This window comes from Trichosurus vulpecula, chromosome 4 (genome assembly GCF_011100635.1).
Source record: "Trichosurus vulpecula isolate mTriVul1 chromosome 4, mTriVul1.pri, whole genome shotgun sequence".
Taxonomy (NCBI): domain Eukaryota; kingdom Metazoa; phylum Chordata; class Mammalia; order Diprotodontia; family Phalangeridae; genus Trichosurus; species Trichosurus vulpecula.
In genome coordinates, this window is record NC_050576.1 from 167,934,591 (window position 1) to 167,961,252 (window position 26,662).

The 26,662-nt window shown below is 46.0% G+C and overlaps 1 protein-coding gene across 2 annotated transcripts in view; it reads left to right on the plus strand.

Annotated features, from left to right (window-relative positions):
* Window positions 1-1,088: 1,088 nt before the first annotated feature.
* TBX4 (T-box transcription factor 4) overlaps window positions 1,089-26,662 on the plus strand; it is a 44,839-nt gene continuing 19,265 nt past the window's right edge. For both annotated transcript variants that reach the window (XM_036757259.1, XM_036757258.1), the window contains exons 1-4: window positions 1,089-1,227; window positions 3,501-3,636; window positions 16,281-16,400; window positions 19,114-19,261. In XM_036757259.1, coding sequence (XP_036613154.1) covers window positions 1,089-1,227; window positions 3,501-3,636; window positions 16,281-16,400; window positions 19,114-19,261 — 543 coding nt within the window. The remainder of the gene's footprint in view (window positions 1,228-3,500; window positions 3,637-16,280; window positions 16,401-19,113; window positions 19,262-26,662) is intronic.

Sequence of the window (26,662 nt, forward strand, 5' to 3'; positions counted from 1 at the left end):
TTCTGAGACCTATGACCCTGGGTTACCCCTCTTCCGGGATACTTCCTCCAGTCCCTAGTTATTACACTGAGGTGGAATACTCCCATCCCTTAGCTAAAAACATAGGGTGCCCTCAGTTTTGGGGTGCTATGTGTGTCCTATGTAAAGGTGTCTGTGCAGAGGAAATGTGTGCACAGAGATTCTGAATGTTTAGACACAGAAGATTGGCTCGGATTAAACTAAAATTAAAATACATGATTTTGAATTAAGTGGGGGCAGCATGGAAAGAGGTGTCTCTAAAATATCAGGTTCTTCTCAGCTCTTTCAATTATTGAGAGAAACCTCCATCTCTACAGTCCAAGCAAAAAACAAGAGAGACTTTTAACAAGGTCATTCAGGTCAAACCACTGGGTACTGTTTAGTTGGGCCCAAGGATATGAAATGCTTTTATCTGGGCCTGGGTTGTGGGGGTCCAGTCTAGTCCTATCTGCTACCACTATCTGTCAATGGCTGGTTGGGGTGTTTTACTGGAAAATGAAATATAGGTTTCCCATTTCTGTCTGTTTGCAAAGTGAACCCTTCAATTTCTGAAGTCATTACTCCCCAACCTTGAGGACCTGTCTCTGGCTAGAGTTGCTTGTCTGTGCCATATTCCCTCTCGGTGCAGGTCACAGTACACTCAGGATTTGGAGTCAGAGAAATCAGGGCTGCTGGTGGGAGTGCCTCAGCCTGGGGCAGGATCACAGTTGACAAGGGGCAGAAGAGGATGGAGCTGGGTACCAGAGATGGGACTAGGACTGGAGTTGGACACAGAAACTGGGAAAGACAAAGGCATATGGGGAGCTAAGAGCTAACCAAAGCTAGGGACAGAGCTGGGGATGTAGACACCCAGATGCTGAACAGAGATCATGCACACATATCCAGGGTGAGGTGGGACAGGAGAGGAGGGGCTCTGGATATAGTATTGCCACATGAGCTAGAGGGCAGCTCCCTGCAGGTGCTAGGAGGTTCCTATACCACCAGGGCCAGGCCATCAGGTTCTGTCACAGGACCCCCACTGTGACTCTAAAGTCACATTCTGCTCTGTGTCTGTATATATCCTACAGGAGATGCTTCAGGACAAGGGCCTTTCTGAGAGTGAAGAGGGCTTCCGAGCCCCAGCCCCTGCACATGGCGAGCAGGCCTCAGCTCCAGAGCCAGCTTTGGGTGGACAGGGCCTTACTGGTACTCCCCTCAGCAGCCCCCAGGGCCAAGATGCTGAGCAGGTAGGAACTGAGGGCTTAACTGGGATGGGCTGCTTGGGATTGATGGGATGAAAATGGGGCCAGGGTCCACCAGAGGCCCAGAGGCCTCTGTTTGTCTATCTGGGAGAGTACCTGGGACAGGGAGGTCCTGGTGTTTGTGTCTTTGTAGATAGGACCTTCTCATAACTCTATCAATCAGAGGACAATCATGCCCTTACACACGCACGCAAACACCCAGGGCTGATCTGAGTTGGGTGCCGATCTCCCCCCAAATCCGGGCTCCAAACAGAGCGGAGCCCTTCTCTCCCGAGATGCCCATAAAAGTGAAGAATTTACTGTCCCAGACCCAGATGGCCGGGCTTTTAAATGTTTCTTCCCCCCACCCCCAAAGTGTCCCTGGGCCCCTTGCCTGGCGGGGCACTAGCTCTATCGGCTGGGTCTGGTTTGCTTTGTAACTTGCTTTTATGGGCAGCCCAGGGCCGGGGGCTGTTTGCAATTCTTCCCCCCGGGGCTTTGGTGGGGGTGGGGGCAAGGAGTGGCCGTTAGTAGTGCCCACTCCCTTTCCCTTTTTGGTGGTATATAATTCGTTCTCTCAAGCGGAATCCGTGCTTAGACACAATGATTTAGGTGCCTGGATAATTCAGCCAAAAAAAAAAAAAAAGCTTTAAACTCTGGCCAAATTGTGTCAGATAGGGTCCTGCCTTATTGACCGAGATTCCCAGATCTTTGGGACTTTTTAGACTTCTCGGGTATCCAGGCCCAGAGACTAGAGACCAGGGATGGGACGGAAGTCTGTGCCTTCTTGATTTTCCACCCTCTCCACTTCCCGCATCCCGGCCACTGCCCACTTGGGTCTCAACACCAACTAGTCGGCAAAATGGGGGGAGGGCCTCAGGTCGAGGAAGCGGCCTCTCAGCGAGGAACACCAGCCACAGGTTGAGGCTCCCTGGAGGAGAGGAGGCTTGGAGGAGAGGAAAATGCAAGCCTTTTGGGGAGAAGAGGAAGAGAGTTGGAGGAGAAAAGCAAACTGTTCCCGGTTTTCAGGCTGACTAGCCCGTTAGAAGAATCGCCCTTGGCCTGAATTTCGAATCCCACAGATATTCGAATTTCGAATTTCGTAGACGGTCTAATTTCAAATCCTGTAAACATTAGAATTTCGGATCCTCCAGACATTCAAATTTCTAATTTCCAATTGTGTTGAATTTCGATCGAACGCTGTACAAGTGTTCCAGGAGGTTCAGGGACAAAGGAGCGCATCAACCCAACGAGCATTTTGTGTTCGCTTTCCCATTCTTCTAATTTCCTGGGTAACCCGACGCGTTGGTAGATACGGAAAGAAAAAAATCCAGATTTTTAGGGCAGATAAATTTAACGATTTAATTTCGCCAGGGTGCGAAATATCTTTGGCAAACGCCGCGTTAAAAAGGGTAGAAGCTCGGAGGAAACCCCTGACTCCGGCTTTTCCTTTCCCAAGAGCCGGAGTCACCTGTCCCATGCGTTCGAATAAAGCGACGGTCGGGACCGCTCTTCCTTTTTGTTTCCAGTCCTTCAAGGAGCTCAGACACTCTTGGGGGGTTCTAAAATGGCTTTAAATGTGTTTATTTTGTGCATATAAGTACATACTATGCATATGCATACAAAAACGAAGAGGGAGAAATATTAAATTTCTAAAATGACTCGTCCATTTATTATTTTTTAATCTGAAATCGGGGGAATAAATCAGAGGAATCGATTCCTGAGGACCAGGTTACCTGCTCCGAAATTTTGCAGTATGCAATCGGTTTAGCCCCAGTTCCGAGTCTTCGTTGGTGTGGAGCCAGACCGAACAGTAAGCCGTGAGCAGAGTTGGGCTTTGAGAGGGGCGATCAGAATTACTGAGCGTCCCATAGAGTGGGACAAGAAGCCCGCAGGATGTCGGGGTATCCTCCTCTTTCCCAGTTCCAGTTTTCAGGGGGAAAGTCGCGTGTATCCTCACCCCAGGAAAAAAGGGGCGAGTCACCACCATCCGTTCCTCCCACTCTCCCCAAACACTACTTTGGTGACCTGGGTCTCGCCCCACCCCCCACCTCCCACCCCCATCTACCTTTGTTGGATTCTTGAGTTTCAAATCCCCCTTCCAGCTGGGTGTAGGGTGCCTCTTGCCTTTAAGCCTCTCAGACCCCATTCCCTATCCAGAAGGCCAGACTGAAAATAGGAATTTTGATTAGCTCAGAAAAGTGGAGGCCTCCTCTCCCCTCTGGAATCACCGGCTTTCCTAGGGGAGGGAGCCCAGAGCAGGGGCTCCGCGTGATTGCTTGTCCTCTCCCGGCTTCCCCCAGACAATCGAGAATATCAAGGTGACTCTGCACGAGAAGGAACTCTGGAAGAAATTTCACGAAGCGGGGACCGAGATGATAATTACCAAAGCCGGCAGGTCAGTTTTTGTGGGAGTATTCTTTGGAGATCTTGAGGGTGAGGTTGGGAGAGTTAGTCTTACATAGGGAGGGGTCAGATCTGTGAGACCGATGTTCCCTCATCCCCTGAGCCCTGGGATAGTTTGGCCCTGGGCTGAGCGCCCAAAATGGAACTATATGCTCAAATCTTAACCACCCTATCCCTCAACCTCCCGCTCCGCACCCCCCCCCCCAACCCCACTCTCGACGCCCGCCAAGGATTAAGCTGTAGCAGCTTAGGACCCTATAGACGCCAACTGTCTAGATGCAGGCCTCAGCCCCAGGTCTTCTAGAAAAACTTCGTTCCTTCCCGCGGACTGGAAATCCGCTAGGTACGGTGGGAGACAGACAGAACTATGCAAACGGCATGCAAATATCTCCCAGGACTCTTGGGCCTGCAGTTCTGGAGTTCTTTAGTCTCTGGAGAGGGTAGACCTTTCAACCTCGAGATCTCCCTCCAGCTGCTGCAGACTCAGCATGGGGAGGAAGAGAAGGGGACTTTGATTTTCTTCTGCCGCACCCCACCCCAGCCCCAGCTCCTAGAGGCTTCAGGTTCTCTAGATTTAAATGAGATGCTTCCAGGCAGAAGGAAGGGAACCTGGGATACCCCTGAGATGGTCCCGTGTAGGCGGGACGGGAGGGGAGAGATCTTGGGACTTTTCTCCGCTCTCATCTGTAAGGTTTTTGTCCAGTAGGCAGGTGCTGGGGAAGGGGGACGGACAGTCAACCAGCGGGCAGGTTAAGCAGAGTGCCATTCTTCTCTTAGTGAAGTAACCCCCCCTCCCGACCTACTTATGAGAGGCTTGGGGGGCTACCCTAGGGTGTTCCTTTCTTTTCCCTCCCCCTTGGGGCAAAGGCGCCGATGGGGTGTGGGTGTGTGGTAGGGGATAGGGGGTGGGGGCCAAGCAGATCTCGGGGCGGCTGCCAGAAGGGTGATTTATAAAGTGGAAACATCTTTAAAATGCGATGGTGTCTGTGGGAAGAGAACAGAGATGAGGGGGGAGAGATGGAGGGTGAGACAGTCAGGGAGATAGGGGAAGAGACACTCAGACTACGTGTGCAGGACCAAAATGAAGGGGTGAGGGGAGCAATAGATCCGATGTGCAGTCAATCTGAAAACACTGGTTCAGACCTCCCATATTCCCCCCTTCTCAATAGCAGAGTTTGTTAGAAACTATCTCTTTGCCTGGTAATTCCAACTCCCCCATTTTAAACGGAGGCATGGGTAGTAGTAATACCAGCAGTAACATTGGTTACTATAGCAAAACCTAGTCTTTCCCCCTTTTGTAATGATGTTTTCCCTAGTTGTGCAAAGAAATTTCAGAAATAACTCAGGAAAACAGTTCCAAATCTTCACATCTCAAATGACATTATGTATGTGTAAACCACTTTGTAAGTGTACTTTATCAATATGAGTTACAATCATCATCATCGTTTATTATTATTTAGTGCTGAGACGAGAGTGTGTTCCCTTCAAGGGGAGTCGGAAAATTACTTGCTCCTAACCCATCTCCTTATTATCAGCCTCAATTTTCCTCTTTATTTTAGCCCAGGAGATAATGATGGGCAGAAGTGGCTGTCCTCCTCTGACTCCCCTCTTCCCAAACCCCAATACACACTCTTTCCATATTGAGGCAACCCTTCTCAAATGCTTAATCTGGGGAAATCTAGTGTTTCAGTCGTAGAGGGGCTTTGCAGAAACACAACTGGTGGCCTTTCTGGGGTGGGGAAAAAGTTTTAATCGTTGTGCCATGGCTTTGCAGAGCCTCTCTCCATGTTTCAATCTGTCCCATTTCAGGGATAGGGCTTTAGGGATAGTGAATGGAGAGAGGAACAAGAAGTCCAAGTCCAGGATTGCCCATTTTTAGGGGAGTAGCTAAAGATGACATTTTCATGGGGAGATTGCTTGGGATTGCTTGAATGATGGAACATTCTCAGCATGCCTGCACCTCTGGATGGCAGTTAAAGCTCCAGACACCTTAACTTCAAGGAAGAAAGATCCTTGTGGCTCTCACAGGTGTTTGCTCTGTCTGCCAGTAGCCCCAGGGCTCAGAGAGGGGAGATCTTCCAGCTTTAGGCAGATGTTGGTGAGTGAGCCTGGCAGAAGTTCAGGGATGAGCAGCTGAGAATAATAACAATAGTAAATAGTGGTTGTGATGATAAAAATTTTCCTTCTTGCTGATGGGTCAGAGAAGGGGGTGGTGGTGGGGGAAGCCCTTCCTTTTCCAACAGAAAGTTATCTATGCCGTAAATCTTCTCATTAAAAAAAGTCATTTAACTGGCCTCATTCCTCTTCATTGTGCTCCCCCTTAGCTCCTGTTTCCCAGAGAAGACACTCACCTCCCTCATTCTAGCTCCTCCTCACTTACTCCCTCTTCTCATCCCCCCACCTGCAGCCCTCTCAAGATAGTAACTCACACTTATATAGAGCTTTGCAAATGCTCTCTGAATGAGATTTTTTTTTAAAAAGTTTCATTCTTGACTTTTTTGTACACCAATCATTTTCTCTTAAGTCCCACCCCCTAACCTTTTCTCCTAACAAAGGAAAAACATTTAAGAAAGGCCAACACAACAACCTACTCTGACACCATATACCAAACTCCATAACCTTAGTCCCCACCTCTCTACTGAGAGGTAAACAAGATTCCTTGTTGATCATCCAGACCCTAGGTTGTTCATTACAATTCATCTTAGACAGCTTTTTTATGGTCATCAGTGTTTACACTATTATAGTCATTACATATATATCATTCTCTTGGTTCTGCTGTTTTCACTCTGCATCAGTTCAATCAAGTCTTCCCATGTTTCTCTGAATTCTTCAGATTTGTGTTTCTTACTAGTGCAGTAATATTCCATTACATTCATATTGAATAATTTGTTCAGCTATTCCTTAGCTACTAGGTGCCTATTTTGTTTCCAGTTTTGTTTTTGTTTTATTATTGAGGGTGCATTTTAAATCTTTGCAAATCCTTACTAAAAAAAAACCCTATCAAAACTATAACCTTTTATAATAAACCTTTCCTACTTTCCAGCAAGAAATATCAGGAGTCCCAGAATCTGTTTGCAAAATCTTTTTGCACCATCTTTCCTGTCTGGGATAAGCACCTAGGCAGGATAAGTAGAGTAGGAGAGTTGACACAAATATATTTTAAAGGATTTTTTAAAAGCTTGACTTTTTAAAAAGGGTTTTTTTTTCACCCAAATCGTTTGAAGGTGCCGGCCCAGTTCAGTAGATTGGGCAGGAGACTTTGCCTCCTTTGCCTGTGCATGCACTTGGCACTGAAGCATTGTGAAATAAAGGTCATAATTATAGTAGCTCCTACTTTCCTGAGGCAGGAGTTTTTAAACTGGGATCTCTTGATTTGTTTTTTTGTTTGTTTTAATATGTTGATAGCTTTCTTAATCTTATGTATTTTCTTTTATGCTTGTAAAAACGTGATTCTGAGAAATCCATAGCCTTCACCAGACTTCCAAGAGGGTCCATAACCTCATTCCCAAAGATTAAGAACCTCTGTTCTAGGGTCTTAGAGCTGATAAAGTGATTTCCTCATAGCATTCATTAGAAATGGGTCGTGCAAGTCTTATTCTTTCCATTTCATGGATGAATAAGTGGAGATCCAGTGGAGATGAAATGACCTTCTCTTGGTCACACAGCCAGGAAGTAGGGCTGGGGCTCAAGTTTAGGTCTCCTAATAGTCTCTTCTCTAGAAGGGGGAGAATGAAAGAAGTTTCTGTCTTCCTTGGAGGAGGAAAAGGTTGCAGTGGAGACAGATTTGCCGACAAGGTGAGCTTGAATATCTTCCTAGCCCGAATCCTTTTTAGTCCCCATTTCCTGCTACTTGTGGCGGGAGAGTAGAGGGGGCCCTTTCCTATTTCATTCCTTTGAAGGTTTCATGAGTCTATTTTTCTCACTGTGGCTATTTGGACAATAATCTCGCTGATAAAAAGCTGCAGTCACAGCATGAGCGGTCCATGACCAGGTCTGAAAGTGGGAAGGAACCATCCTAGGCAGGTGTAGAAGGGATAAACAAATGATCTCAGGAAGACAAAACAAACCAAGGCCAGCCAGAGCCTCTACCTCCTTACTTGCTCTTGGGAGAAGCAGATGACTCTGATCTGGGGAGAAAGGGAGCCTCCCCCCGACCCAATTTCCGCTCGGCCCCTCTCTCCCTGATACTACCCAGTCTCTTCACCGTGCCTCCTCGTATCCTCCTTCCCCCTCTCTCTATCCGCCCCCTTCCTTCCCTCCCTCACCTCCTCCAGAGAAGCAGTGTGTGTGAGAAACAGCATTTTCTCCCAAACTCAGATAAAAGTGAGCTTCACAAAAATTTAAATATAAACGTCCCCAAATGAAAATTTCCTAACTGCCTGACCTCCCTGTCCTGGGGTCCTGGCTCTGCCACCAGATAAATCTTCGTTCTCTCATCCCCATAGCCTGAGTTCAATGTTGCTTGCGTTAGTGACAGTGAATTTGTGGCTGAAAAATGAACTACCGATGAGAACTCGCGTTGAACCTGCATTGTTTGTTATTCCGAGGCCTGGCTCTGACTCAGACTAATCCCCCACTTCAAAGCTTCCTGCCCTTTCTCTGTATACACAGCGTCAGAGCCCAGTGGCGTGGGTGATAAGAGAAATCAGGGCTTGGACAAACTGGGAAAGTGGGACCCGGAGAGACAGCGCTTTGATCTCCGGTAAAGTATTTTCTGAAAGCCCGAGTCTATCTGAAGGAAATACCATTACAACCAAAAGGTGGGGGAGCTAAGAGAACCAGCTGACTCTCTCCCTCTATCCGCCATCCCCCGCCCCACAGCATCTATTCCACACTCTCCTTCTCTCGCCCCGCCAACGAACATGGGGAGGGGGACATATTTCCTTAAAACGACTTAAAGGAATCAGGGAGCATTTTTCTCCGGGAAAAAAAATGGACCTGAATTAAATGATCTCTGCAATTGTTCTTAGACACAATAGTTCTATTCTACTGTAGTTGTTGCCGTTCTGTCCGCTCCCCTTCTCCTATTATTCCACATTTCTATCCTCAGCCCTGAGGTCTTCACTCCTGTCATCCCTAGCCCTTCGAATCTCACCTCACAGAGCCGGCCAGTCAGAGGAACTACCCTTGAAAACAGATTCCTATGAAGACCAACGGAGAAAGGAAAGGCATGATTTCATTTTGGACCCCAGCCTCGCTCCCATGAATTCAAGTCACTTACCAGCTGTATAACCTTGGCTAAGTCGCTTCACCTTTTTTTGCCTCAGTTTCCTCATCCGTAAAATGGGGCGACAATAATAACTGTAGTGGTTACCTCATAGTGTTTTGAGGCTGAAATGAGGTCATGTTTGTAAAATGCTTCAAAAACTTTAAAATGCTATAGAAATGTAATTTTACCTATACATAAGCTCACCTACTCCAAATCCCCACCAGTGTGGTTTCTTTCAGGTTCTGGCACCCTGGCCAGTGGTTGTTTTCACAGCTGAGTTATTTCTGAAAGAAAATGTTTAAAATGAAAGTTTGGTGGTTATTGGGGTCTCCCTGGGCACTTACACAGGGATATTAGCTGGTAGAATGAGGAGAAAGGAGAATCTAGGAGGTTCTGGGAGATGATTCTGATTCTAGGAGCTGAGTATCAAGGAAATGGATTTGCCAATAATAGCCTTTTATGCAAGGTCAATGAAAAATGTCTTAGAGCAGGGGTTTTTGTCCTGAGGTCCATGGACCTCATAGATTTGGAGTGTGGGTGGAGGAAATTATACCTTTATTTTAACTAACCTGAAATTTCACATTTCCTTCAGTTGAGTTAAAAAAAAATTATTCTGAGAAGGGATCTATAGTCTTCACCAGACTTCCAAAGGGGTCCCTAGCGTCAAAAGGTTAAGAATCCCCATCTTAGAGAATTTCTTTTCTCTTCTTTCTTTCTCTCTGGCTTTTCCTTCCTCCCTTTGTTTCTTAGTTCGTTGGTTCCTTCCTTCCTCTGTCTCTGTCTGTCTCTCTTTCTCTGTCTCTTTCAATCTTTCCCTCTCCAGGTAAGAGTTATATCAGATGATCTCTGAAGTTCCTTAGCACTCTAGGGTTCTATGCTTTTCTAAATCCTCTGGGATGGCCATATTGTCATCATTCTTCCCAATTCTGGCCTAAGCGGTACCAACAGAATCCTACCCCTCTTGCCCTCTGGCAGCCTCAGCATATAAAGTGGCCTTTTCTATTTGCAACTGTGAAATGTATTGCCCAAATGCCCACCAGACCTCTTCTCTCCCTCAGCCCCTGCCATGGAGGCCTCAAGGAAGCTTATTTTAACAGGTCATTCTAAAACCATTTGTGAACATGAAATAGATAAAGGCCCCTGTGCTCGTCAGCACTACTCACTCATCTTAGAGCTTGTTTGGTGATCAGAGGGGAGAGCCCAGCTTTCATCTCCTCCCTGGGCCTGGATTCGCTTGTTTATGCTCCTGACTGGGCAGTTTCAGTGACGGTGCAGAGGGAAGCACTCCATCTGCCCAGATGGAAGGGGGCTTGGGAAAGAGGAGGAGCTTTTTCTTGAGGCTGGGTCCATTGGAAAGAAAATCCCACCGTTTTCTTCCTGTTAGAACATCTGCTGAATGATTTAACCTCCTTCTTCCTTTTCCTCACCCTGAGACAGTGAGCTTCCTGTTCATTTGCTCTTGGGCTGGGGAATTTGGGTGCATCTCATAAGGCATAAGTAATAGTAGCATTTTTGGGGAAGTACCTTCACACATGATCTTTGGTCATCACGGTAGCCTGTCAAACAGGTAGCATGAATATCATTATCCCCATCTGACGGTTTGGAAAATGGAGACTCAAAGTAGGAAAGTTCTTGCTTAAGATTGATGGAAGAATAGAGCAGAACACAGGCTTTCTCATTCCCAGCTCTTTCTACCACCTTTAAATGCCTTCCTCTGCATAGTCAGACTGCCCAGAAAACATACCAGTCAGTGACTAGCTCTCTCTGACTTAAAGGCCAGAAAGGAATTGTAGACTCTCGCTCCTAGTTGTTCTTTAGGTGTTTTTTCAGTTGTGCCCAACTCTTCGGGACCCCCTTTTGAGGGTTTTCTCGGCAAAGATACTGGAGTGGTTTGCCATTTCCTTCTCCAACTCATTTTACAGATGAGGAAACTGAGGCAAACAGGGTAGCTTCCCCAAAATTTGTGGCCTTAACTTTGGGGGATTGGGAAGTCCCTGGAATAGACCGAACCTCACTTTTCTTGCCTTCTTGTTCCAACTAAGGTATCCTCTACTGAGGCCTTTTCCACACTGTGCTCCACCAAGTAACCATTTGTTGCTTGTGGGACAAAGCAATTAGTTTAATTAGCTACAGGGAATGAAGAGAAAGAAAAAGGAATCCAAAGCCAAGGTATTAGGATTAAATGGAAATAAGGTCCTTTGCACTCTGGTAATTGGCTCTCCCCCATTGGAAGGAGGCTAGTAGATTATTCTAGATTATGGACTTTTTTTTTCTGGTTTGTTTTTTTTTAAAGCTGAAAGAGACCATGGAGATCATCTAGCCTAAACTCTTAATTTTATAGATGTGGAAACTGAGGCTCAGAAAAAGAAGTGATTTGTCCAAAATTAAGTAGTGTCGGTAGATCAGCCAGTATAACTACTACCTGGAGAGAGAAAGACTGAGACAAACAGAGCAAGAGAGAGAGGGACAGAGATAGAGAGGAAGGAAGGAGGAAGAATGGAAGGAAGAAGGAAGGGAAGGAGGAAGAATGGAAGGAAGAAGGAAAGGAAGGAAGGAAGAAAGGAAGAAAGAAGGGAGGGAAGGAAGGAAGAAGGGAAGGAAGGAAGGAATAAGGAAGGGCAGGGAGGAAGAAGGAAGGAAGATAAAAAAGGAAGGGAAAGAAGGAAGGAAGGGAAAGAAGGAAGGAAGGAGGGAGGGAAGGAAGGAAAGAAGGAAGGAGGAAAGGAAGGAAGGAGGGAAGGAAGGAGGGAGGGAGGGAAGGAAGGAAGGAAGAAGGGAAGGAAGGAAGAAGGGAAGGAAGGAAAGAAGAAGGGAAGGAAGGAAGAAGGGAGGGAGGGAAGGAAGGAAGGAAGGAGGGAGGGAGGGAAAGAAGGAAGGAAAAGCTAGTGAGAAAGACCGAAGAAAAAAGAAAAAAAATTACCTAAGACAGAGGTTCCTAAGCTTTTTATATTAGGGACCCCTTTGGAAGTCTGGTGAGACCTACAGATTCCTTCTGTAGTGAAGTGATTTGTCTAAGATCAAGTAAGAGTTGGGATTCCGACTGAGGTCTTATAATCCCAAGTTCAGGAAACCTTAATAGAATAAATACATTTTTCATGTCTAGGAAGTTCCCTCTGATTACAGTCCCTATCCAAAATAAAAGTTGATCCTAGCAAGAAGACTTAGAGGCAGCCAGCTGAGGAATTATACCCTTTTCCTTTTATTTTTTTTGAAGGGGGAAGGCAAGGCACTTGGGGTTGAGTGACTTGCCTAAGGTCACATAGCTAGTGTATCAAGCATCTGAGGCCAGATTTGAACTCAGGTCCTCCTGACTCCAAGGCCTGTGCTCTACTCACTGCACCACCTAGCTGCCCCGGGTCATACCCTTTTCAACAGCACCATTTCCCATCTCAGTCAAAGCAAGAGTAGGAGGGTACCTGGGAGAGGGTTTGTCTGACTTAGCTACCAAACACAGATTAACACAGTGTGTGTAGGTATCTAAGGCAGTTCCTCCCCACAGAGACTCCATCACTGGCATCTATCTGTTTATTAGGGGTCACATTCATTCCCTAACCAGAAGAAAAAAAACTGGCAAAGGATGGAGGGGAGGATCATGACCCTGACTGTGATGCTTGGGAAGGACACTTTCTCCCTTCTTTCTCCCTTCCCCTTCTGCCTTTGCCTCCCCACCACATAGATGTGGGATGAGATTCTACTAGGAGAAAAAGAAATCTGTTTCTACTATGGAAGCGTAGTGCACTATCTAGCTCTACCTCTTCCCTCCCCACCCCCACACTAAATGAATATGGCCTTTTAGATCCCTCATCAGCCTCCCTTACTCCTTCTCCCAGCTATTCCAGAAGATAACCCTGGCAAGGCTCCCCCAGAAAGCCCTGGACAATGCTGGTGTAGGAAGAGGGGAATCGAAGTAGATGGGGATAGACCATGGAGCGCCTTCATTCCTGGAGCCCCAGAGTCCAGCAACACCTCTCAAGGGCTGTTATCAGTCAAGAATTTCATGTGTATACGTTATCGTCCTGTGGCTCCATGTATTTATTGAAGGGGCCCTAGTCACAGGACACTCTGAAGGCAGACACATCCAGCCCTGGTACACTGGCCAGGCTGGAGCCCCAGCTCTTTAAATGCCTTTTAAAAAGCACTTAGTGAAGTCAGCCAGGATGCTTTAGCAGCTGAGATGAGGTGTAGCAAGAACAGAGGGAAGGAGGGATCTGGACAGATGCAGGCCTTTTCCAGAGAGTACCTTTGGGTTGGATCATTTCCTTCTTCGTTGTTCGACAAACCCATTCCACAGGCCTCCTTATGCTGAATCTTTCCAGGTCATTCCTAAGTCCCCCTTAGCAAAGGATGCTAGAGAATGTAGGAAGCCTTGCCATTTTTTTCCTTCTTCCCCTCTTTTCTCCTTTCTCTGTCCCAGAAGTAGAGCAGGTCCTGGGTTGATTGAGGAGGGTCCTGTGTTTGTACAGGTGCCTGTTGGGGAATTGGCAAACTAAAGAGGGAAGAGGTGACTTCCCTCCCTCAATCCAGCTCAGGGTCTGAATGCATGGCGGCTCAGAGCAATCCTCCCCCTTCCCTCCGCCCCCCCCCCCCCCCCCCCCCCCCCCCCCCCGCTGCCGCCCAGACTAATTACACGGGAAACATCTGGAATGTATGCAGGGCATTGGCAAAAGGGGCTGAGGCCTGAGCACAGCTTAAAATGCCCCCATTTTGTGTGTCGCTCCCCAAGTGGATACAAAATGGTAGCCCCAAAGGTGTCAAGATCCCTTTCTTTTCCCTTCAGGGAATGGGTTTGTCTGCCCCTCTCCATTCAGTCACTGATCCCTTCCATTCCTCACTCTAGCTTCAGCTTTACATACCCCCACCCCTTTTTCCTAGACCACCAGAGGAGGAGTTCAGAGCAGAAGCAACTCCAGGTTCCCAGATGTGCCTCTGAGGACACCAGAAGGCAGGGGTGTGTCTGAACTTGAAGCAAGAGTGGACATTCAGGATGCCTCACATACTTCCTCTCACTCTGGACATGGGGATGAGGAAGCTGAGAGTTTACACATATTAAAATGCATTTGATTGACATCTGAGGCATTTGCAAAGTTCCTAGGCTTGCAATTGGAACTTCGTCTATCTTTCTTCTCTCTCCACATCCATTGAAGCTCACTTACCCTGTCTGTCTATACTGGCAACAGCACTGGCTATAGGTCCAGTATGATTATTTCCCCCCTGTCCAGTTTTCCCTCTAGCTCTTCCATGTGGTCTCCCCAAAGGCCCTAGTAGCAGACCCAATACCCCCCATGTTTGGTCCATCCTTGCTTTCCATCCACACCTCAGCCCTCTGTGTTGTTTTTGGAAGTCCAGGCAGCTGGACGTACCAAAGTCAACAGCCTTGGTTACTCCAGGAAACAGGTGGCTCTTTTTGTCCATTGATAGCACCGTGTGTGGGAGGAGGTGCAGTGGGGGGGAAGGTGAGTTTCTCTTGTCTGTAAAACTGGGTCTTGGCTGACCATGGCCCTGGGTAGAACATCAAAGACGTGAAACAGCAGACAGAGTTAAAGACAAGATGCTTTTAATGAGTCAAAGAAGGAAATGGGTCCTCTAGAGCTCAGATAACTGCTCAGGGTGTCAGTTGCCTGATAACAATGTCCTGATCCCTCAGATCCACAGAGCTCTGTTGACATTAGCTTCCATGCATGATTCCAGCTCCCCATTCACTCCAGGAGCTTGGAGTAGAGATGGAGGAGTGGGGGAAGAGGTGACCAGAACTATTCAATCCCCCCCCCCCCCACTACTGATGCTTTGTACATCCTTTGTGGCAAGTTTAAAGTCTTGGGAAGACCTATGACACCCTCCTTCAAATGCTGGTCTCCTTGTCTGTCCATATATCCATGCTAAAGGAAGGTATAACCATTTTCATGTTGGTCTGAACAAAATATAAGTGAGAATATTAATCTACTCTAAATCTATACATACACATATAAACATACATCTATCTATCATCTATTGTCCATCTATTATCTCTCTATCATCTATCCTATCCTATCCATCTATCCATCTATCTATCCATCCATCTATCTATCTATCATCTATCTATCTATGCATCCATCTATCTATCTATCTATCTATCTATCTATCTATCTATCTATCTACCTATCTATCCATGGCAGCCTGATGTAGTGGCTAGAGAGCTGGTCTCGGAATCCAGAAGACCAGCCTCATCACATACTGCCTGTGTGGCCGAGGGCAAATTAGTCAACCTCTCCATGCTTGGGCAACTCATTAAGACTATAAGGTGTTGAGAACATCCTGACCTGCATTGATGGAGGGGGTTTTCTCACCCAGGAATTCCCTATCTCAACAAAATCACAAGTCCGGTCTTTATCCTTCCATGTGTTTATGTGTGTAATTTCATAAGAAGCAGCATGGCATAAGGGATCAAAACGCAACCAGGTGGTGAAGTGGATAGAGAGATGGACCTAGAATCTAGAAGACCCAAATTCAAATCCTGCATCTGACACATACTAGCTATGCTACCACTGGCAAGTCACAGAACCTCTTCTTGTCTCTGGCAACTCTCTAAGACTGTAGCTTATAACTCAATCACTGATTTGGAGGAATTGCTATGGGCTCAGACCCCTGTGTGTGTTTCACATATTCTGAAACTAAATAGAAATTTTAAAATGATTACCCACTGGTGTGTTAACTTAGCTGTTGTTTCTTTTTCTTTTGATTTTTTTTTTGGTGGCAATCAGGGTTAAGTGACTTGCCCGGGGTGACACAGCTAGTTAGCTGCTGTTTCTTACGTTCCTGTAGATAATTGAGAGTTGTCTGTAGGCACAAAGATTGGTGTGATCTGAGAGGCCTCACAGTGACCCTGAGGGCATAGATGAGCCCTAAACCTTTCCCTGGGACTAGCAGAGGACTTCAAGGTCCCCTGCCCCACTCCACCCCTCCTGAAGTCCTCTAGTATTCAGATAAACCTGAGATCCATAAATCTGGCATCTGACATTCCTTCCCTCCTGGCCCTGACTCTGTGCTTCATTTGGTGGTTCCCAGCCATTGGAAGCTGTGTCTCTGGGAGGTGGGCATGCAAGTGATCTTGGGGGATTGTGTAAGCATGTATCTATCTATCTATCTATCTATCTATCTATCTATCTATCTATCTATCTATCTTTCTCAAAGACCTCTCAGTCCTTTTCTCTTTCTTTCTTTCTATCTGTCTATCTTTCTCAAAGACCTCCCAGTCCTTTTCTCTTTCTTTCTTTCTATCTATCCCTATCTATCTATCTTTCTCAAAGACCTCCCAGTCCTTTTCTCCCCTTCATTCTTCCTAAAGCCCTGCATTCATCATCATCATCATCATCATCATCCTCTTCCTCCTCCTTCTCTGTTCCCCGCTCTCTACCTGCCTCCTCACATGTCTCCCTTTGGCTTTCTCCTAGGAGAATGTTCCCCAGCTACAAGGTGAAGGTCACAGGCATGAACCCCAAGACCAAGTACATTTTGCTGATTGACATCGTCCCAGCAGACGACCACCGATATAAATTCTGTGATAACAAATGGTAAGGCCAGGGACCCTTCCTGTATTACCCAATCCTAAGCCCAGCTGTGTTATCTTCTCCCTGAACTGATAGGGACTCTAGAGAGTTCCTGGATATTCTGTCTGAATTATTCAGAGTCCTGTGTTCCTTCTTCCCTTTTCCTGACTCTTGGCCTCTGTACTCCTAGTCTGCCCTGGTCCACCACAGATGGGGAGAGAGAGTAGAGTAAGTTCATTTCTTTCCTTTTGCCTACTCTGGGAAAAGATGTAGGGTCAGAATAGGGGTGTGAATGATATTTGGGCTAGCAGTCGGTTTCAAGTCCCACAATCATACAGGATCCATGGCTAAGCGAAGGGAATTTGGAGGGTGGTAGAGGCTTGGGAGGGAAAGGAAAGCCAGGGATAGGACAAGAGATGCTGATACCAGTTATCTAAGACTGTAGAGAAGGATGGAGATGGCTTTCATTGGGAAATCTCATCATTTACAACTGACACATACTGGTTTTTGTCCACTCAATCTTTATTTCCTCATGTCACTTTTTATTTCCCAAAACAAAGTAAAATCCACCTGGGTGGGAAAGAGCCCTGCTTTTAGACCTGCTCCTTTGCTCTGACTCAGTTTTCCCACCTATAAGTCTAGGGATGTAGATGTTTGTACTATGATAGATTCTGAGCTGAAAAGGATCTTCAAGGTCATGGAGATAGAAGGTCATAAATCTAGAGCTGTCAGCATCAGAGGTCAGAGGTCATTTAGTCCAATTCTGCATTTTATAACTAGAGAAATCGGGCAGCAGAGAGGTTGTGGCTTTCCCAATGTCAGATAGGTAGTAAATTGTAAGCCTGGGGTTCAGATTCAAGTTCCATGTCTCCAAATTCGGTGCTCTTTGCAACACCTTCACATTCAGAGGGAGCTAAGGCTCAGAGCAAGGCAGGGACTTGTCAAAAGAAAGAGTCACAGCCGAAGTGAACCCAGGTCCTCTGACTTCAGTTCTATGGCTTAGTCTTTGAAGCGACATCAGAGGCAATTTAGTCCAACCTCTCCATTTTACGGGGAAACTAGGTGGTGCCATAGTGCACAGAGCACTGGGTCTGGAGTCAGGAAAACTCATCCTCATGAGTTCAAATTTGGTCTCAGACACTTAATAGCTATGTGACCCTAGGCAAGTCGCTTAACCCTGTTTGCCTCAGTTTCCTCATCTATAAAATGAATTGGAAAACAACTCCAGTATCTTTACCAAGAAAACCCTAAATGAGGTCATGAAGAGTCTGATATGATTGAACAACTCCATTTTACAGATGAGAAAAACTGAGACCAATTGTGGAATATTTTTACATTGCTACCAGCCCACTCAGCCAAGATGAGTGAGGATTTCTGGCCAAGTGGATAGCAAAGAATTTTGACCGCACTACTGAGACTCTTGGGTAGAGCTTGCTGGGAAGGAGGGCTGAATCTGTAGTGGCTTCTCATCAGGAAGTATGACTGAACACTTCCTATGTCCCTCAGGGCTCAGGGCAAGGTTAGCAGCCTCTTTTCTCCAGGTCATACCTCATTTATTCCATTCGTTTTTCTTGACTGGTCCCATAGCAAATGTTGATTTCATCTAGCTCTACAGCCTGAGTCTGAGGGAATTCCCAATAAGGCTTGCCAAGGAAATAAATTGAATTTTTGAAGTGTGTGTATGCCTGAATATGCCTGTCTGTGCATGCATGCATGTCAGGTTGAATCAACAAGTCAAGTCAATGAGCATGTATTAAACACCTACTATGTGCCAGGCATTGTGCTAAGCACTGGGGATACAAAGAAAGGTAAAAACATGGTCCCTATCCTCAAGAAGCCACAGTCTAGTGGAGGACACAGCATGCAAACAGCTATGGACAAACATGCACTGTGCATGTGTGTGTGTATAAGAATGGGTGGGCGGGTGAGGGCAAGAGAGTGGAGGACTCTCTGTATGGGAGAAGATAGTGGTGGAGGCAGGAGGGTATTTCTCTTTCTATTCTCGATAGGGAAAGAAGACCCTAGATATCATCTACCACGTTTCCCCTATATAAGCTTGGGAAAGTTACTTAACCTCTCTGAACCTCAGTTTCCTCTGCTGTAAAAGAGTGGGACTGGATGAGCTGATTTTCAAATCCTCTTCCAGCACTGTCATCTTATAACCAGCTGATTCTGAGCTAATTCTTGGAGCTGGACTTAGGTTCAAGCGCCAAGCACTGACCGGCTTGGAGGACAAGTCTCTGGAAACTCCTTGGATCTCCTGCAAGCTTGTAATCTGAATTATCACTAGCTTTGGGTATCAGTAATGATCGTGTGTGTCAGTGCAGGAAACCAATCCCATAGGCCTCCTCTTCTCCCCTACTTGGAGAAAAACACGTAGCAAGGTAATAGAAGGGCAAAAACCCTGAACATCATCTCTGATATGACCCCTGAACATCACCTCCTCTGATATGACCCTTGAATATTGCCTCCTCTGATACAAGCTTCTGAGAATTAGTTCATAAACCTGTTTCATTAGACTGTGAGTTCTTCGAGGGCAGAGAATGTCTTTTGCCTTTTTTTGTAGCCCCAGCACTTAGCCTGGTGCCTGGCACATAGTGGGAGCTTAATAAACACTTATTGACTGACTGGTTTTGTTCAAAGTGGGTTAGGAGCAGGGTCCCCTCTGGGGTTCCCTGGTACTCAACAGTTAACTCGGGGCAGGGGATCCCTAATGTGGGGACTGCTGTGTTGGCAGGATGGTGGCAGGAAAGGCAGAGCCTGCGATGCCAGGAAGACTGTACGTGCATCCAGACTCTCCAGCTACGGGGGCACACTGGATGCGGCAGCTGGTTTCCTTCCAGAAGCTGAAACTGACCAACAACCACCTGGACCCTTTTGGGCATGTAAGAGACAGGGTCTCACCTCTGACTGGTGGCAAGCTAACTCTCTGGGCACTGGGAGGTAGGGGTGGGAGATCACTGGGCTGGGCATCAGCATGCCATTCTCCAGACTTTTATTCTCCAAGTTTCATTATTAAGGAAGATGGTACCTCTTTTTTTTTTTTTGCATTCATTTTCTTGATAGGCACTATATCCACCCAACAAACAAGCTTGAGGATTTAATGGAGTACCATCCACGATTTGTCAGAGAAATAAAATGACATTTTGGAGAGAGAGAGAGAGAGAGAGAGAGAGAGAGAGAGAGAGAGAGAGAGCTTGAGATTTTTTTTCAATTTATTTTTAGTTTTCAACATTCACTTCCACAAGATTTTGAGTTCCAAATTTTCTCCCCATCTCTCCCCTCCCCCCACCCCAAGATGGCATGCATTCTGATTACCCCTTCTCCCAATCTGCCCTCCCTTCTATCATTGCCCCCCCCCATCCCCTTCCCTTCTATTTTCCTGTAGGGTAAGATAGACTTCTATACACCATTGCCTGTATATCTTATTTGCCAGTTGTATGTAAAAACAATTTTTAACATTCATTTTTAAAACTTTGAGCTCCATGTGAGAGAGAGTCCACTTTACTGTGAGAACCCCAGAAGTCACTGAACCATTCAGTGCCTCAGTTTCCCCATTTGCAAAATGGGGGAGAATATTGCCTTTATCCATTTCATAGGGCTTTAGAAAGCAAGGAAGCATTGTTCAAATGCAGTGTTTAATTGTCCTGATGTATAACCTCCTTTTGTAAATTTTATTTGAATCCGTCTCTTTTGTTTTTCTATTGACTTCATTTCCAAAAATATCCCTCCCCACCTCTCCTATCTAGTAAGCCACTCCCTATAACAAAGACTAGAAAGGAAAAAAAAAAGAAGCAGTTTAGCAAAACCAACCAATGCATTATAGTATATGCAACATTCCACATCCACAGAGCCTCCCACCACCCCTCCCGTAGTCAACAAAGAAAGGAGGGAGATGTATTTTCTCAATTCTTCCCTTGGGGGAGTTTGGTCACTACAATTATAATTTTTTCTTACTGTCCTTTCTCTTTATGTAGTTGTAGTCATGATATCTATTGTTTTCTACCTTACGATTACTTCACTTTGTATCGGTTCATAGAAGTCTTCCTATGCATCTCTGTATTCTGCATAGTTATTTTTATGGTGCAGGGATGTTCCATCACACTCAGGTACCATAGTTCCTTTCGCCATTCCCCAGTAAATGAGCATTTGCTTTACTTCTAGCACAAAAAGGGTCGCTATGAGTATTTTGGCATATGTAAGAACTTTCTGCCTTTGGTCTCCTTTTGGAGTATACGTGGCTTATGCTTCATATGGATTCTTTGAGACAGATTTCATCATGAAAAGAGTTCTTGTGCTTTCTTTTCTCCCCCTCCAGCCAGGGAATTCAAACTAGCTAAGTCAGTTAGGCATTGCCAAATATAACTGGGCAAGTCATTTTGTATTATTAGTGGGAAAAATCAGCTAATAGATGCCCAAGCCAGGGGGAGTGATTTTTGGATTATCCACCATTTGGGATTTTCTGCACTACTGCTCTCCTATCTTTGTGATGCATAATCATGCATAGACTGTAGTCTGGAAATGGATAATGGTGCATGGGAGGAGGGAAGGGGAGGGGATCTCATGCCTCCAGTTGAGTGCCTGGTATTTCCAGGGACCTGGGTTCTGTGGGGTGGAGCTCTTTGGCCCCAGAGATGCTGCCTCTGGGCCCCCTTGAATCCAGGGACCCGCCCCTCACAGGTTGCATAAGCTCATTATTTTCCAATCTGGCTCTGGCAGGCCCATTAAAAAAAGGAGCATTTTATTTGGAAAATCTTAATTCATGTGTATTGCAGATGTAGGCCTGGGGAGTACTCGGTTATCTGCCATGGCACGGAGGGCCCCTGGTCTGTCCTGGCAGTTTTGTGGATATTGAGGATAGAAGATCTAATTGTATCTGTTGTGCACACATTACACAGACAGAAATGAACCTAGTGTGGTGGTGGTGCTGCTGCTGCTGCTTCGGGTGTGTGTGTGTGTGTGAGTGAGAGAGAGAGAGAGAGACAGAGACAGAGAGACAGAGAGGGAGAGAGGGAGAGAGACAGAGACAGAGAGAAAAGGGGGAGGCAATGCAGGTGTGCCTCGCTTTACACAACAGATGTGTTCCTGGAACGTTGTGTATAAGCCAAATTGTTATACATCTCAAATTTCCCCACAAGAGACGTCGGAGAGGCTTTATCTTAATTTCAAATGAATCTTCAGTTGACTGGCTCTTCCAAGTACTGTATTTCTCTGTGTGGGCTGCCGGCGTGCCCTCCCTGGGGGAGGTAACATTCTGTAAACATCCAGCAGGACTTGAGAAACCAGGATTTAAAGGAATGGGAGAGATCGTCTTCTGCAGTGGAATAATCAAATCCTGTATGCAGCCTTTTTTGTGAATTTATCTCTCGGGCTTTGCTAGAGTGGGGCCCCGTGTGTTCAAGGGCATGTCTGACAAATGGGATCCAACTTGATCTTACAGACATTTACCTAGCCCCTACTGGAAGCTAGGTTCTCTCTCCCTCTCTCTCTCTCCCTCTCTCTCTCTTTCTCTGTCTCTCTCTCTCTCTCTCTCTCTATCCCTCCCTCCCTCCCCCTCCCTCCCTTCCTCCCTCCCTCGAGCTCTCTCTCTCTCTCTCTCCCTCTGTCTCTCTCTCTCTCTTTCTCTCCCTCTCTCTCTCTCCCTCTGTCTCTCTCTCCCTCTGACTCTCTCTCTCTCTTTCTCTCTCTCTCTCTCTCTCTCTCTCTCTCTCTCTCTCTCTCTCTCTGTCTCTCTTTCTCTCCCTTCTCTCTCTCTGTCTCTCTCTCTCTATCTCTTTCTCTCTGTCTCTCTCTCTCTCCCTCTCTGTCTCTCTCTCTCTCTTTCTCTCTCTCTCCCTCTGTCTCTCTCTCTCTCTTCCTCTCTCTCTTTCTCTCTCTCTCCCTCTGTCTCTCTCTCCCTCTGTCTCTCTCTCCCTCTGTCTCTCTCTCTCTCTCTCTATCCCTCCCTCCCTCCCTCCCTTCCTCCCTCCCTCGCTCTCTCTCTCTTTACAAAGATAAATAAAAGCATGGTTCCTGTTCTTCTTGAAGGTGGCCTTTCCTGATCCCTCAGATCAAGTGCCTCCTAATGAAGGACAGAGACTAGCCCTGTGATTTCGTTGGTGTAGGGAGCTGGCAGCAAGGAACTCCATCTCCCTTCTCTGAAGTGTGGTGCTTTGAACTCTGAGAGGTTAAGCTCACAGCCAGAGGTGGCACATGAACCCAAGTTTTTCCAACTCTGAGGCCGCATCATTTCCCTAACCACTATTTCATGTTGTGTCTATTTTGTATGAGAAATGGCAAGACATCATGGCTAGAGATCTGGGCATCGGGTGTCAGGAAGGCCTGAGTTCAAATCCTGTCTCTCACCACGTAGTGGCTGTGACCCCAGGCAGGGCAGGTCATTGAACCTCATAGTGTCTCAGACAAATCTCTAAGACCAGAAAGTGCACATGTGCACCGGTACAGAGTTTCCTCATCTTGAGTTCCCTATACCAACCAAATGAAAGGGTCATGCCCAGCCATTTGTTCTGTATATATTTTTATATGAACTTGCTTATCTAATATAAGCTTCTTGAGGGCAGGGTCTTTGTATCCCTAGAACCTAGGATATAGTACCTGGCATATAGTAAGTGCTTTAAAAACTGTGTTGATTTCGAGTCAAGTGGAAAGACAGAAAATTATCTTCTAAGTATACTCAAATTTATAAGCTTAATCACACCTTGACGCCATCTTTTCCCTTTGCTTCCATGATCTTGGTTGCTTGGTCTGAATGACAACTTTCTCTCATTCTCCTCCAATGGTCTATCTCCCTCCTCCTGCCCCTGAAGTGGGGGTGTCCCCATAGGTTCTGTCCTTGGCTGTCTTTTGTTCTCTCTCCAAACTGACTCTCTCCATTGGAGACTTGGTACACTCCCATCCTTCAGTTATCACCTCTGGATGACCACGTCTCCAACCCCAATCTTTCTTCTTGAGTTTTGACCCATGTATCCAGCTGCCTACCAAACATCTCCACCCAGATGTCGTCAATTAAGCATAACACATCTCAGAATGAATTCATCCTCTTCTCCTTTTAATAACTTCCTTTTAACTATTAATAGTACCAGCATTCTTCCTGCTACTGAGTCAAAAATTTCTGGATCATCTCTGACTCTTCCCTTCTCCCCACCCTCCCAAAATTATTGTGGCACGTGAAGTGCTAGGTCTTGTTGATTCTCTTGGATCACCCTTCTCTCTACTCCCACTGCTACCACCCTAGGACCTTGACCATTGGCTTAGGCTCTTGTTATAACCTTCTGTATTTCTTTTTCCCAATCCATCCTTCATGTAAGATGTAGATAGGGACCAGACCTGTGATTTCAGTGGAATAGGGAAGGTATTGGTAATTTCCTCTACCAATACAGGGTGACATCTTCTCTGCAGCTGAGATCTGTACTCCTTTGTACAGCTGCCCAAATAATCTTCTCAAGGCATAGATGTGACCACATCACTCCTCTGCTCAAAACCCTTCAGTAGGCCCTCTGTTGTCTATAGGATAAAATGTATGATCCTTAGCCTGCCATTTAAGGACACCTAGTCTGGTTCCAACCTACCTTACCAACATTAGTTCACACAGTTGCTTTACTTAGCTTACATTTGAGTCAAACTGGGCTCCTAGCTGTATTCCCCATCTTATCCTTCCTTCTTTGTCCGCTTCAGGACATAGGAGCAGGCCATTCCCCTAGCCTGGAACATTTTCCTCCTTGAAATTCTCTTTTCTTCATGGGCCACCTCTGTCAATTGAGGGAGGAGGGCTAGGTATTCTGTAAGGTTCCTTGCAGCTCCAAGGCCTGTGATCCTCCATGAAAGCCCACACATGATCCATTTCTTTTTGTGAATGCATTTTGCCCTCCTAGCACATTGTCTCAGTTTTTTTTTTAACCTTTATCCCCTTCTGCTTTCTTTTGTTTCATTTTTAAATTATATTACTCAGTGGAATGTGAACTCCTTGAAGGCAGAAGGTTGGATCGTTTGTCATTCTACAGAATAGACAACATTAATAAATGCTCTTTGACTATGAATTTAATCGTTAGCGGGTGTAAGAGTCATAATAGGCATAAGCTGTTGATTTACCTGAAGACTTCCCTGATTAGGAGTTCTTATTCAGGAGTTTGTAATTTTTCTGTGTCATGGATCCTTTTGGCAGACTGGATCAACCTATAGACCCCTCCTGAAAATAATGTTCTTAAGTAATCAGAGAAAATGCTAAATTTCGGTTAGTGGTTAGTGAAAATAAAGTTTTCCTCCAAGGTGAAATCCTTCCATGGACCCTTTGTTGGGGAGGGTCTGTAAATCCCGGGTTAAGAATCCTTAATCTCATCAGATTTGAACTTTCAGCCAAATTCTGTTGCCCTTTGGTTTCCATGGCATTTTTTATCCAAAAGGCCCGGGGCTTCTAATGTTTTAAAGAGGAATTGACCTAGTTGGAGGCCATTACTTCTCTGGGTCCCTTTATTCCTTCTCCTGAGCCTTTTCCCCTCCAGTTTCCTGCACCCTAGCCTGAACAACTACAAAAGGCTGTGCTTATGAACCAATGCCACTTCATAGTTGTTTAGTGGAAAAGGATGGGAGGATTAGATTAATTGGGTTTGGCCCCAGTGGGCAGAACCAGGAAGAAACACTGAGTAGAAGTTGCAGAGAGGGAGATTTAGGCACAATGTTAAGAAAATCTTCCTAACCTTTAGAGATATCCTAAAGTGGAATCCTAGCCTCTTGAGACCTGTTGGATTTCCCCTTACTGGAAATCTGCAAGCAGAGACTAACTTTTTAGGTATGCTATGATATCATGATTCCTTTCATGTTGAGTTGGACTAGATGGCCATTGAGGTCCCTTCCAACTCTTAAATTCTGTGCTTCTGAGAGAAGAGTTTGGATTCCAAGGACCCGGGTTCAAATACTGTCTCTGCCATTTGCCATATGTGTGACCTCGGGCAACTCAATTAACCTTTCTTGGGTCTCATTTCCCCATCTGTAAAAGAAAAAAGCTGGACCAGCCGGTCTCTGCGATCCGATCTCTACTTTGGGTGCTTCTCTCTCTCAGGGTCTGTCTCTCATACTCATGTATACACGCACAGGCGCCTCAGTAATCCACAAACCCCCAGAGGGGAGGGTACCATTTGGGCAAGAGCTGAAAAGGCAGGATGGGAGGAGTCTGATCCTGCCAAAACTGAAAAGGGAACAAAACTCTAATAAGGTTTAAAAATGGACCTGGAGGCTCCAGAGAGGGATTTGTCTGCAGCAGCTTTTAATCATGTTTCCCAGTAAAACCGTCAACTCGGCTGGAATTTTTTTTTTCTTCCTTTCTTCCTTTCTTCCTTTCTTTCTTTCTTTCTTTCTTTCTTTCTTTCTTTCTTTCTTTCTTTCTTTCTTTCTTTCTTTCTTTCTTTCTTTCTTTCTTTCTTCCTTTTGCAGGGAGGGATGTTGGGGGGAGAACTTCCTCACTTTTTCTACCCCCCCCTTGGAATAAGGAGTAATGGAACAGTCCAAATTGGGGCATTTGGACTCTGGGGAGGGCCTGGGAATTGGGGTGGGTGGAAAATAGCACTTCTGATAGAGGGGAGGGAGGTTGGTCTTCACTCCAGAAATACAGGTTTTTACCCCTGCCCCCCGCGGCGCCCCCTTGCCTTCCTGTCTATTGGACCTTTCAGCCCCCAGTCTCTCCTCCTGGACGCGTTTATGGTAGTTTTGCAAATAACCCCTTACTTGGGGCCAGTAAGGAAGTTCTCTGGGCCATCCTTTGGGAATATCATTCATAATAATAACCATAATGATAGCTAGCATTTATAGAGCACTTTCAGGTTCATGGACATTTTACATGGGTTTTCTTGTTCGATGCTCACAACAACCTTGTGAGGCAGGTGCCATGATTATCCCCATTTTCCCAGTGAGGAAAGAGGCTGGAAAAGGTTATGAAACTAACTCGAGGTAAGTCACACAGCCAGTGTCTGAGGCCGGATTCAAATTCAGGTCTTCAGTTTAACTCCAAAGCTCCAAGTCTGGCACTCTGGCCATTATAGCACTTCGCTGCCACTGGCAGTTCAAACCATTCATTAAGCAAGCATTTATTAAGTTCCTCCTGGGTGTTAGGGACAACGCTTGGCCTGGAGGATACAAAGACAGAAGCAAAAATTACTACATTCATTCATTCATTCAATAAACATTTATTAAGCACTTACTATGTGCCAGGTACTGTGCTAATCAATGGGGATACAAAAAGAGGGGGAAAAGACAGTCCCTGCCCTCAAGGAGCTTACCATCTAAATGACTGGGAG